This window comes from Anomalospiza imberbis, chromosome 2, assembly GCF_031753505.1.
Source record: "Anomalospiza imberbis isolate Cuckoo-Finch-1a 21T00152 chromosome 2, ASM3175350v1, whole genome shotgun sequence".
Lineage (NCBI taxonomy): Eukaryota > Metazoa > Chordata > Aves > Passeriformes > Viduidae > Anomalospiza > Anomalospiza imberbis.
The window spans coordinates 24617088-24630023 of record NC_089682.1 but is presented as its reverse complement, the minus strand read 5'-3'; the positions used below and the strand labels follow the sequence as shown (position 1 = coordinate 24630023).

Genomic DNA, 12936 nt, shown 5'->3' with positions numbered 1-12936 from the left:
GGAGGTGTTGGTGGCTCAATGAGGTCTTCTTGGCCATGTGCTTCCAAAGCACCTTGTCTGGCATCTTCAGCAAGCAAGATGTCAAAAAGCATCAGAGAATGCTTGGTCTATATTTCTCCTGTCTCCCTGCAGGTGACCCTGGTCTGCCAGGTCTCCAAGGCTCACAGGGCCCTCCAGGTGCACCAGGGCTGGGCCCTCCAGGATTGCCAGGACCTGCTGGGCAGCCGGGACCCCAGGGACCACCAGGTGAGCAGAGAATACTCCCATAATGCTGCTTAAGAGCAGAATTTTGACATAAGTGGATATCACAGGTAAAAGTGTTGCTTGAGAACTTTTTGCAGTGTGAAGTTGATGGGAGTAGATGGGGGGACATGATGGTGGGCCGCTTCCATGTGGTCCAAAATGCAGGATGTGGCCTCCTGAGAGGATTGCTGGCATTTGGATTGGTCTCCTTGGGTCGTTGATGGGTAATAGATACAGGTTCAAAGCCTCTCTTAGGAAATGAGGACTGGTTCTACTATCTGCCTTTGAGTTTTCATCCTCTATGCCATGTCATTTGTGAATCAGAGGTGGATATGGTCAAATATACTTATTAATGTTTTTTGTTAAGGACTAATCTTATATCTTCTGTTTTTCCTAGGATTTCCTGGAGTAAAAGGAGAAAGGGGCTTCCCTGGTGTCCCAGGTCTAGATATGCCAGGACCGAAAGGGGATAAAGGTAGCCCGGGCCAGCCAGGAGTCCCAGGCTCTGTGGGGTTACCTGGTCTGCCAGGTCCACAGGGGGCTGTTGGACTGAAAGGATCAACAGGTAAACACTTTGTGCCTCAGAAATCAGCATCTTTGACAGCTGTTTTATTAAGTTGTGGTAGCACACCCTTTCACTTGGTTAGGAATTGATCAGAGAGCCCAAGCTTGGGAAAATGCATGGACTGATGTCAGTAAAGCAGCTCTGTGCACATGTAGCTGAACTGCTGCTGCAGAAGTCCTTTCATGGGTCAAATCCAGCAGGTTGAAGGAACTAGCCTTGCTCCTGTAATAATGAAAGGGGATTATTCTGCACAGTTTTAGTGACAGAGTATGGTTTTAATAATGACTTTGTTAATGACAGCATTGTTTGCTGTAATAGGAAGTTTTAAGAATATGTCCAAAACCCGTTACAACTATTTTCCTCTGGTTTTCATAATGCTGTTTTTACTGTTGTTTTCTCTATCGGGCTGTTTAATTTAATCATCTTCTTTGTCCCATTTTTCCTTTAGTAGTGCAACTCCTAATATGATAGGCAGTTAATAATTCTGTTTCTTGTACTTCTTTTACACTACTTGCTTTATTTTTTTTTTATTCATTCTTCTTCTTTGGCTTCAGGACCCAAAGGAGAAATGGGAGTTATGGGAACTCCTGGATTGCCAGGAACTCCTGGACCAGTTGGAGATCGAGGGTTTCCTGGTGAAAAAGGTAAGAGAGAGATTTTCTCAAAATAAAAATTGCAAACCCCACCTTTTCCCCAACAGAAGTTGGGAAATAAGGAGTATACGTGGCCTAAGGAACCGTTTATGTCAAGTGACTTTCCTCTAAGTTAGAATTAGTAATAAAGGCCACATCCTTGGAACAGTTATGAGTTTGGGCACCAAAACATGATTTTTGATCCATTCTTGAAGAACATAAGGGCTTGCTAGGTGTAGGGCTGCTATAGGTATTACTCCAAGAAAAATACACTACTTGAAATTATTAAAAGCCAGCAGGAAGGTCTTAATTAAGAGCCTCAGATAATGCTTTGTATTACTGCCAAACTCCTGTTCTTATTGTTTCAAGAGTCTAAAATTAATAGCTGTGAAGTAGGAAAAATGTGTCAACTTTCTGATAGAGCTATTGTGAAGTATAAAAAAAAAATTCATAGGAGCTGTTCCAGAACATGGTTTTTGGTGCTCAAAATCTGAATAAAGAGCTATTTTAATTTGTTGTTGTCTACTAAATATTCTTGCAAAGTTTTATATGCCCCTATAACATTCAGTGCTGTCTCTTTATAGGTAGCCAAGGTTTCAAAGGTGTAATTGGACCACAGGGTGATCCTGGTGTTAAGGGAGATAAAGGTGAAGCTGGTCTCCCAGGAAAACCTGGAACAATAGACAACATGGACATGGTTAGCCTCAAAGGCCAGAAGGGTGATCAAGGAGAAAAAGGTAACTTTATTCTCTAACTGTGAAGAAGTGAAATTAACACTCATATACTACCAAACAGCAATACTTTTAATTCAGTTTTGCGTTAGTTTTTAAAATAAAATTAAAGAGTTTCACACAGCAAATATAGATATTTTTCTGGTGTTTTTCAACTCTTTGGAAAAAAAGATTAATCACAGAGCAGAAGGGTTTTGTTTGAATAGCAGAGGTTCAATTTGTCCTTTTATAATTGATTTTACCTCTTTAATCACAAGACTCTCTGAAAATAAAAGAAATTTTAAAAGTAAAACTAGAGCTTTCCAGAAGGGAAAAGCTGTCTTTCATGTAAAACATGCAGTTGTGGCCATGATGATCAACTGATAGTGTAAGAAAAAAAGTGAGCAGCTTTTTTTGACACGTGTTTCTTGTGACTGGAAGAAAAACTGAGGAAAGAAATGCATTTATATCACTGATACCAACAGATCAACTTAGGTCAGTTTAGAAATGTCTGGAAGTACACAGGAGAAAGGCAATCCGTTTTCTGTTCAGAAACTTCATGGTTATAGATTTGTTAGCTTTTTTAGATAATACATTTTTCTTGGATTTTTAGTTTTACTGCTAATTGATAAATTAGTTGTTTGAAATAATTTCTTCTCTGTTATTTCTTTTCAAAGAAAAAATTGTGTATATTTTGCATATTTTTAATATTTGTTCTTCTTACTATAAATTACTTTTTATTAAAAAACATAAGAGTTTTTAATAAATGGTAACTTTTTTTGTTAAAATGGAGGTGTTGAGCTTAGAAGGGAGCCACTGAGATCTTGTGGTCTTTAATTTCCCTCAACCAAGTCCTTCAGGCTTTAATAGTGTATCATGTTTTCTGAAACAATTATCGTTCTATTTACACTTTCTGATTTCTCCCTAGTTTGGCTGCATCCTTGTAAGAGTGCATATTGCTGAAATAAGCAAAGTACTTCAATTCAGGCCTGGCTAGAATGAAATTTCCCTTTCTTGAAACAATAGTTGACTGAGTTTGTGATTAGCTATAATTCTTAGTCCCTTAGTTCTGGACTACTGCCTGTGTAATATATTTTTTATTTTGTATGTGTGTTTTTGACTTCTATCGCACATGAGGTGCATTACACTTTTTGATTTTCACTGTGATGATGGAGCTTCACTCCAACTCTTCAAAATCCTTCTGTAGTCTAATACTGTCCTCTTTTTGAGCATTTCCTTTTGAGTGTCATCTGTACATTTCATCAGTGTGTTCTAGGGCAGATTCCTTTCCAGTTTGACAGTGAATCACTAATAACTATACTATGTTGTATTTGAACTGTGGAAACAGGAGAGTATCCCAGTCTTAGCTACCTCTTATCTCCATGTCCTGGCTAATTGTCAGAAGGAGATCTGGGCTCACGTGTTCTGGTTGGGTCTCAGAAAAACCTGGGCATGTGGGTAAGTAGTGCCTTGCAGCTTGGGCAGCCAGGGACTGCAGGGGAGGGTGTCAGCAAGTGAGGAGTACATGTGCCCTTCAGCTGAGTTGCAGCTTCTGAGAATACTTTTAATGAAGATCCCAGCCTATAAAGATCTCATCTAGATTATTTTTTCTCATTTGTTTCTGATCTTGATATGTACAGTGGTATGTAGAGTCTTAAAACCACATAGGTTGTTTTTACTATTTCCTTATCTACTATTGACATGTAGGATGATTGATTTTATTTTGTTTCTAGAAATCTAAATTAGGCACACTTGTTACATGCAAATGAAGAAACCTTTGCTGAGGAATTCAAATGGTTAATTTCTTTGGTTTCTAATTTACTAATCTCTCCAGCACTAACAATGCATGCTTGCAAACTTCTATGCTCTACCTTTTCCTGACTGCATGTCATCTACAGATTGGCCTGGCTCACACAGCCTGGAAGAGTCAGTTCCAAACAGATCCCAGCCTGCAAATTTCTGCTCTTATCTCATCCTCTCCAACCAAAAGATACTTAGTACCAGCAGAGAAAAATAATTTATTTATACTCCATAACTTTGCTGATCTTTTGGCTGCCTTCATTCCTCTAGACATGAATATCATGGTAATGCTTTTAGAAGCTTCCAAAATACAAACTGTGCAGAGAAGACACTGAATTTTTATGGCATAATATCAGTGATGCTTAATGAAAAAAAATTGAGTTTGGACATCTTGAAATGTTTTTATTAAAAGCTGCTTACTTAAAAACATTCAGTGACTTATCTTTAGTCACTGTTGTCCTTCAGCTCTATGCAACACTAACAGAATTGTTTATGACCACTAGACATGGACATAAAGTTGAAGAGGCACACTAGTCAGTAAGAGATCAAGCCTTCTGAAGGTGCTTTAACATTAAATAGAACAGGGAAAACAGCAAATTTCTGACTGTTTACTAGTTGTTCACATGTGCCTTTAGAGAGGTGAACAGTCAAATCAATAATTTCTGTTAACATCTGTCGGCCACTTTTCAAATAACTCATTAATCTAACTCAAACACACATTCTTTCCAATTTCTTTTATAGATATAACTTGCTTTGTAATTTGCACAGACACCCATAAAATTGCAATAGCTTTCAGCCTTTTCTCAGTACTGGTTTAATGATTGGAAAGTTGTGTTTTATTCAGCCATTTTCTTGTTCAGCAGAGAGAAGCAGCCGTGATCAAAAATGAACTAGAAGGATTATTATATGTAATTATAGTAAATTGTAATAAAACTGATCTCACTGTGTTTTTCTTTTTGGTGTCCAGGGGACCATGGAGCAGCAGGAGAAAAAGGGCTACGTGGCGATTATGGAGAACCAGGAATTCCAGGGAGAGATGGTGAACCCGGTACTCCAGGACAGCCAGGTATGTCTGAAGCTAACAGCAGAAAGAGTGTTTGTCAGGTATTTTAAACCTTTTTAATGATGGGATTCTTAATTTCTCTGTTGTCCATAGGACCAAAAGGTGATCAAGGCCCCCCAGGGTACCCAGGGGATCCAGGAGTTCCAGGACAAAAAGGATCGGTTGGTGAAATGGGTCTGCCAGGTACTGATTGCTAGGAATTTCTTCTTATTTTTTCCCTCAAGTTAATATAGAACATTATAAGACAACTCTATGGAATATTTGTTGGTGTAGATCTACTAAACGATTGCACTGTTTGCAGTGACTGAATGTTAGGCTTTTGGGACATTTCTTTTCGATCCTATTGTGATATACAAATAATAGGATGATTTCCTAAGTTTCTATGTGCAAATCCTTTAGCCAGATCTTTAGGTTTTCTGTATTTGTTTCAGGCAGGCAGTTTTTTGAGTGTTGCCTGTTAGTCTGTCTCTGATATTCTGTGAACTGCATTAAACTTCTTGTGTATTTTCTCCATTCTAAAAGGTTTGATGAGTTGCTGTGTACTGAGTGTCAATTATGAACTGTAGGGGTCTGGGAATAATGTTGTTGTGGAAGGAATTGGTAAAGAATAAAATGGAGAAGAATCTATAACTCTACATGGAACTTTGTCTCCATTGGGATGGCCTTGTGTCTAGCATCTTTAGGAAATTAAACGTGAAAGTCTGAAATGGTAAAAAAAGACAGAAAACATATGCAGTAGAAGAGTCACTTTGTCACTGTAGTGCTATTAGAAATTATTCAAATAAAAATAAAGTTTTATTCAGTTCATATTTTTAGCAAAATCTTTATTTACTCTGAATCCAAGATTATGACTGTCTTCTATGAGTAGAGTTGATCATCCCATAAAAAGTTCCATTTAGAGAGTGAATCTCAAAAGAAAATGTTCTTACTTTTATAGTTCTGAATAGCTAAAGCAACACTGAAACATCACTGTCAACACTACTAGGGTACCATTGGTTCTGATGCACCCATTTTTCCCTCCCCTTTACTAGGAACACCTGGAGAAAAGGGTCTTCCTGGAGTACCAGGTTCGCCAGGCACACCAGGGTTCCCTGGGCAAAAAGGTGAAAAAGGAGACAAAGGAGCACCAGGTTTTCCTGGAATTGGCTTTCCAGGGGCTCCTGGTGAGAAGGTATTTATACCCCTAAAGATTTGATTATCTCTACCAAGCACTTGAAAAGATGCTGTTGGCCTTTAAGCTGTTTTGTTGTGTTTTCTATTATGCTAATTTAACTGCCTTATGAAAAACTTGAAAGGTGTGCATATATTCAGGTTTAGGTGCATTCTGTTTGATGGAACCAATATCTCCAGTGTTCTTGTTTATTATCTCTGCTCAAAATTGTCTACTTCACAATGCTAGAAATGTAGGAAAGGGGAAGAACTTTAAAAAATAATAAGTCAACAATGTGAAAAGGGTATTTTAGGAACAGGGAAAATAATCACACTAAAATAATGTTACTGGACTTTTACAAAGATGCTGTACAGGACTCAGATACTACCGAAATGTGAACTTTATTAACACTGTCTGTAAAGTTTAATTTAATCTCTAGTAGTATCTAATAGGATTCTCATTTGTTTTATATTCCTTTTCTTAGCTGTACAATAAGAGTTATAATGAATTTATAAGTAAAAATGGTAAAAATAATACCTGCTAATCTGGTAGCAAGCTTACTGAGGACTCAAAAAAAGACTTATTTTAAGATGATGAAGTGTAATAAGTTAAAATGCTGATTTTGAAAAGACTTTGTACAACCATCCTAAAAATGCACAGAAGACTGCTCATTTTCATATGTAGGTATTAAGCAATTGCTAGATTAGTTAAAAAACCCTGACAGTGGAATTTAACACCAAATTTAATCCTAAATTGCATTGTGCAGGAGTGGAAAAACAATGGAATTCTTTAAATTCAGATGGATGAGAGGGGTGACATCTACCACTACATACAGAAAAAACTGTTTCTGAATTAACGTCTGGATTTTATGTGTGCTGCTTCTTCTAGGGAGAACCAGGAAGAACGGGTAGTCCAGGTGTTTCTGGAGATAAGGGTGAAAAGGGTAGTGCAGGAATTCCTGGAATGCCGGGTGCCCCAGGTCCCAAAGGATCCCCTGGCATGGCAGGATTTCCAGGCAAGTGTTTATGCTTTTACAAAACAGAAACTGCAGTGAAAAATTAAAGTAAAAATTATAGCAAATATCCCACATGGAAACACGTTTTTCTTCCTTTCTTTAGGAAGCCCTGGCCGCCATGGAGAAAAGGGTGAAAAAGGACTTCCTGGCTTAAGTGGGATTCCAGGTTTAAAAGGAGAACCAGGTAAAAAAAAAAAAAAAAAAAAAAAAAAATATATATATATATATATACACATATATATATACATATACATATATATTTTTTATTGTTATATTTATTGTTATATTTTATTGTTATTATTATTTTATATATATATAAACAACCAAATGACACTTAAAATATTGTCTCCAGGCAGTGGATAAAACAAAATCGTTTGCATTCTACATTAATTTTGCTCAGATATTTCAGTGCATTTTTTCATTTCATAAGCAAAAAAGACATTGCTTGACAATATTGACATATTTCCTAGATAAATATGAGTCAGTGTAGTGGGGGGCTCGTATTTCTTTTGCACTGTTAGAGGAATTGGTTTTACCACCTTCCACAAGACCAGTTGTTGTTACAGCCATTACTTCTGTTGTTTCTGAGTTAATTTCAAAACAATTCAGTTGATCTTTATGCTCAAACCTGAATCACCACATTATCATCATTTCACTGCTGTTAGAAAGGAAATAAGTATGGAAGAGAGTGAATCCATTGCTGTTATGAACATTTTTGATCTTGGAGTCTTCTGTTCTCAGTTTTTTGGCTGCAGGGCACATCATCTTACAGGACAATGGACTGTGCTGTTCACAAGTCTTTGCTAGAGGTCCTGCATTCTAAACTCACTGAGATTCATTATAATTAGCTGTGTCAAAATCTTTAATACTTGAGCCCTGTCTCAGACTGATTTAATTCAGAAGTAAACTCAGTGAAAAGTCACACTGAAGGCATCATGCAACATCTGCTTGGTCTCTGTGGGAGCAAAAAAAAGTAAAGTTTTTCATGAGAGGAAAAAAACCATCATAGTTCAAATGAAAATGCCAATGATTTTTCAGGTGAACCTGGTGTTCCGGGTCCTGCTGGTGCCGTTGGTCAGAAGGGTGAACCAGGTTATGATGGGATTCCAGGTGCAGCTGGTGCAAAGGGTGAACAAGGTACTGTGACTCTTATCTTCAGTTTCCATGGTATGAAAATGCACAGACACAGGCTACACTAGAGTAGCTGATAGAGGTGTGTACTGGTTTTGGATGAAATCTTAGAAAATAAAGTCAATATTGCTGTCTTGCGATCATCCAGCATTGCAGTGTGATCATTTAAATGAGCAACTGTGTTTAATCAATGTAATATTGAAAGAATTTCTTTCCCAAAGGCTGGTAATACTTTAAAGAATTGTCTTTTGGCATTAATTTCAGCCTGAAACTCAGCTGTGAAATAGTGGAGCAGCCTTGCCTTTTCTTTGGGTAGAGTTTTCAGTCATACAGGACCTATTGTGCTAAATACAATACCAGTACATAACAAAAACAGCCTCTGCCCTGAAGAACTTTTGCATAAGCCATTCATTTGGAGTTTGTATTTGCATAATAGAGTTTTATTCATTACAGGTTAAACATAAGTACTTTCCCACCTTCTCATTTTTTGCTGTATCTGTACTGCAGGTCTTCCAGGTAGGGGACTTCCAGGATTTCCCGGTGCAAAGGGAGATAAAGGTAAAACACTTACTTAAACAATTATAAACTTCCTTCCCAACATACTATAACCGTAATTCTGTAATGCAGACATACTTTCTACTTCATTCTTTTGCATCCTATGCCTTCTCAGAGCAGGCAGAAGCTCTGAGAGGTTCAAATACTGATTTCTGTTACAGTGGCAACATCTTGGAGTTAGATATACCCTAAAATAGGTAATTATTCATAGTGTGGAATTCACTGCAAGCTGTGGTGTGGTGAGGTAATATAAATAACTCCCGTATTTGTGTGCTGTGCTTTTGACTCCCAGTATTTCTGTTTTCCTACTAATTTTGCAAGAATCAAAATTTAGTGAGGCTCTGTGCACCAGACAGCTATAGGCAGTGGTTTTGTGACCAGAATACTGTAGTAATTTTTTTGCCTGAATCTGTTTTGCAGCCCAGATGTATTAATTGCTAAAATAGTTATTTACTATATCTCAATAGAGCATGTAAAAGCTATGTACAGGAGCATGGTGCAGAGATGTAAAAGATAGCAGAGTCCTGCTGAGAGCTCACTGAAAATTTTTATTACTGGGGCTCAGGACTTTATAGCTTGGGTACAGCTGCATGACTATGACAATTCAAGTCCCCTTATGTTCTTTGAAAAGTGTGTCACTACACTGTGCTGTGAGAATGGTTTGATTGGCTGGAGTCAGTGCTTGTTCAAGGTGTTTGTAATGCACCATGCTCCATTTTATGGACTAAGTATATCCTAGACACTAGGCTGCAATAGATACAGTAGTGAAGAAATGTCAAACTGCTGTTGATAAGGAAAATTGTGTATAATGGGGGAATTTCCAATTTTAACCATGTACAATTTTCCATTGTGGAAAACACAAACAATTCAACTAGTCCATCCATGAAATTAACATGACATGGCAGATTTTGAAGAACTTACATAGCTTTAAATATCAATGCCCTAATTCACTCATTCATTCTACTAATACAGGAAACTTGTCTGGACAATCCAAAGTGATAAACCAGAATTTCAGAATATCTTTTATTTACCGTCTTAGACTAATTAACAGTCGTTAACTACTGTGAAAGCCCTAATGTTAGAGAACTAAATAAATTTAGCAAATTTTCTAATCATAGCTCGGTAGGCATGTAAAGCACTAGATTATGAGAGCACTTCTCTCACCTTCCCCATCTCTCATTTTGTCAGCTCAGCTCATTTAAAAATATCTGAGTTTAGAGTAAATACATATTCCACTTAAATAATTTGTGTTATAAAGGTATTTCTTTGGTAGTTCCAAAGAAACAAGTCCAAGATTTAAAACCCTTGTTCTGCTCAAGTGGAGAGCCAGGGATAGTGTTCTCTATACATTTTGGTTTTTTTTATTATTGTACTTATACCAGTTACTCTATATTCCTTTGCTCAGTCTAAAACTAGATTAAATTGCAATTGTTAACTATTTGTACAAGCCTGAAAGTAAGTACAATGGGTCTAAATCTAGATCTTAGTAAAAAAGTATTCCATTTTTCTCCAGGAGCAAGACCTTTTGTGCTTAGTCAAGCACAGCATCCATTACTTGACTATGACAATAATAATTGCTGTGGAGTAAGGGTTTGGGGGCTTTATAATCTTTGTGTAAGGAGTGGTAGAGGGATGCTGAATGTTAACCTATTTTAAGACTAAAAATAGCCCAGTGATGAGTTTAGATAAGAAAAGGTATGTCAGTCAAACTACTTTCCGCATATTTTATATCATAATGTGAAGAATCATACCGTTTTCCTGAAGTTTTGCATTTTTATAGAAATGTATAAAGTTAAGGTCAGTGTTTCAGAAAGAATAAAGCTTACTATGAGTGGATAATATGGCAGAAGGTTTCAGTGATTGTGATTTTCTCTCTAATCATGTTCTGTGGTTGTTTCAAATCTTAGGTGCAAAAGGCGAAGTGGGTTTTCCAGGATCTCCAGGAAGTCCGGGGATTCCAGGCCTGAAAGGGGAACCAGGATATGCAGGTCCACCAGGCCCTAAAGGGAGCCAAGGTCTTCCTGGGCTACCAGGAAGTGCAATTGAAGGCCCTAAAGGAGACAGAGGACCCCAAGGCCAACCTGGTCTTCCAGGTAATTCTTTAGTATTAAAGTATTGCTGTTCATTGAGGCTCGCCTAATTAATTAATTAATAATACAATCAATATTGCCTATCTTCATTTCTCCTCTTCTTCCAGGTCAGAGAAAAGCCTTTGTTCATAGGCAGTTTTGGCAGTATGTCCTAGAACAGGCTGTTTTTATGTCCTCAAGCAGTTGACTTTGTCCAGAAATTTTTCTAGTGTTGAGAAGGTTGCCTTCCATTTCCATGTTTCCCTATGGACTTTATTTACTGTTTTGAGGCATCCGGAGCTGTATGTTCCTGTGTCCTGGAGGTTAATGTATTTAAAAATGACCCAGCTTGGCCTTTCCATGGCAGTGGTCTGTGCTAGAGGCTAAGGAGGAGAGTGGAGCAGAGCTACAAAGTATCTTTAGCATGTTTATGCTTGAGGATGGACTATCTGCTTGTTCTGCACATGTGGAAAACTGCCTCTATCAGCTATAGGCTGAGAGTTGATTGGATGAGAAGTCTCCCTGCAACAGATTCTCCTACCTCTTTTCTTGAAATGTTACAACAATTATTTTGGTTCTGTCCGTCTGTAGGCGCTGTTTGTCCTCCATCAGATACTGCTGTAAGCCAATTTTGCTACTAAATACTCTTTTCTTCTGGTTTTTAGGTCTACCAGGTCCAACAGGGCCACCAGGACCTCCAGGTCTGAAAGGGGCCAAAGGAGAGCAAGGGAGCAATGGCTGGCCAGGGACTCCTGGGGGTCCAGGAATGAAAGGTGATCCGGGTTTCCAAGGACTGCCAGTAAGTTACTTTCAGTACACTCCGGATTTGCTGAAAGCTTGTTTTTGTAATTAATGGATATATTAATCAAACAGTTTCTTGTTCAAAACAATGATATTTTATGTTCAAAGTGCCTTTGGACTCGCTGCTGATGATGTAAAGTCAGTTTGAAAGCATTTCAGTGCTCTCCTTGGAAAGGCTGCCCCAGTGAGCGAATGAACTTATTAGAAATTTATAGATAGTGAATGGTAACATACAACACCCAAAATATAATTTACAGTGTTTTAACAGCACGGGATGGCTGAAGCACATCTATAAATCTGGTAAATGCATTAGTAGTTAATTTTAAAGGTTGCATACTTCATGATAAATTGCCTTCTGAAAATACCTAAACTGTTTGCTTTTGTTATGAAGGTTCTCAAATAAAGTGCAGTTTCAATACTGTCAGTGATGAAATATTGCTGCTGATTTAGAACTACAAACAGGCAATACTATTAATACATTTTTGTCATATATTATTCACTTTCCCTGGCCTAAAATAGTCACTTCTCAGTGAGAATGATGTAGAATAGGACACTCATCCAGAATAGTTTGTCTTCTGTATTCTTTCTCTCAGGGTGTATGATCCCTTTTTCTACTCTGAAAAATATGCTCTATTTTTAAACTTTTCATTCCTTATTTCTTACTACGCTGGGAATGGAGAGCATTTAGCCCAGAGTAGAAGGAGGCTCAGAGAGGACCTTATCACTCTCCACAAGTCCCTGAAAGGAAGTTGTAGCCAAATGGGGGTCGGTCTCTTCTCCCAAATAACAAATGAGAGGGCAAGAAGAAATGGCCTCAGGTTATGCCAGGCTAGCTTTAGATTGGATATTAGGAAAAATTTCTTCGCTGAAAGGGTGGTCAGGCATTAGAACGAGCTGCCCAGGGAAGTGGTGGAGTCACCGTCCCTGGAAGTGTTAAATGTGTGGATATAACTCATGAGGTGTTTGGCTTAGTGGTGAACGTGGTGGTACTGGGTTAATGGTTGGATTTGATGATCTTAGAGGTATTTTCCAATCTTAATGATTGTATTAAAAAAGGACAAGAATAACAATAAAAATAATATTTATGGAAAAAAGGATGAGAAAAGTCCTAGTGTACAAAAGGAAGAAAGACTCAGGAATACGGTCCTGATATGAAATGCAGGACTTTAAAGGTCCACTTTATTGTTGATAATGCAAAGATC

General features: G+C 37.8%; 1 protein-coding gene across 3 annotated transcripts in view; it reads left to right on the top strand.

Moving 5' to 3' along the window:
• The window catches only part of COL4A1 (collagen type IV alpha 1 chain), a 119775-nt gene that overhangs the window by 90717 nt on the left and 16122 nt on the right, over positions 1-12936 (top strand). Inside the window, exons 31-43 of one of the 3 annotated variants that reach the window (XM_068180139.1) lie at positions 133-246; positions 641-808; positions 1363-1452; positions 2025-2177; positions 4918-5016; positions 5107-5196; positions 6045-6184; positions 7052-7178; positions 7282-7362; positions 8217-8315; positions 8817-8867; positions 10772-10957; positions 11599-11732. In XM_068180139.1, coding sequence (XP_068036240.1) covers positions 133-246; positions 641-808; positions 1363-1452; positions 2025-2177; positions 4918-5016; positions 5107-5196; positions 6045-6184; positions 7052-7178; positions 7282-7362; positions 8217-8315; positions 8817-8867; positions 10772-10957; positions 11599-11732 — 1532 coding nt within the window. Of the gene's footprint in view, positions 1-132; positions 247-640; positions 809-1362; positions 1453-2024; positions 2178-4917; positions 5017-5106; positions 5197-6044; positions 6185-7051; positions 7183-7281; positions 7363-8216; positions 8316-8816; positions 8868-10771; positions 10958-11598; positions 11733-12936 lie in introns of all 3 variants that reach the window. The other 2 variants (XM_068180140.1, XM_068180141.1) reach the window with 2 other exon arrangements.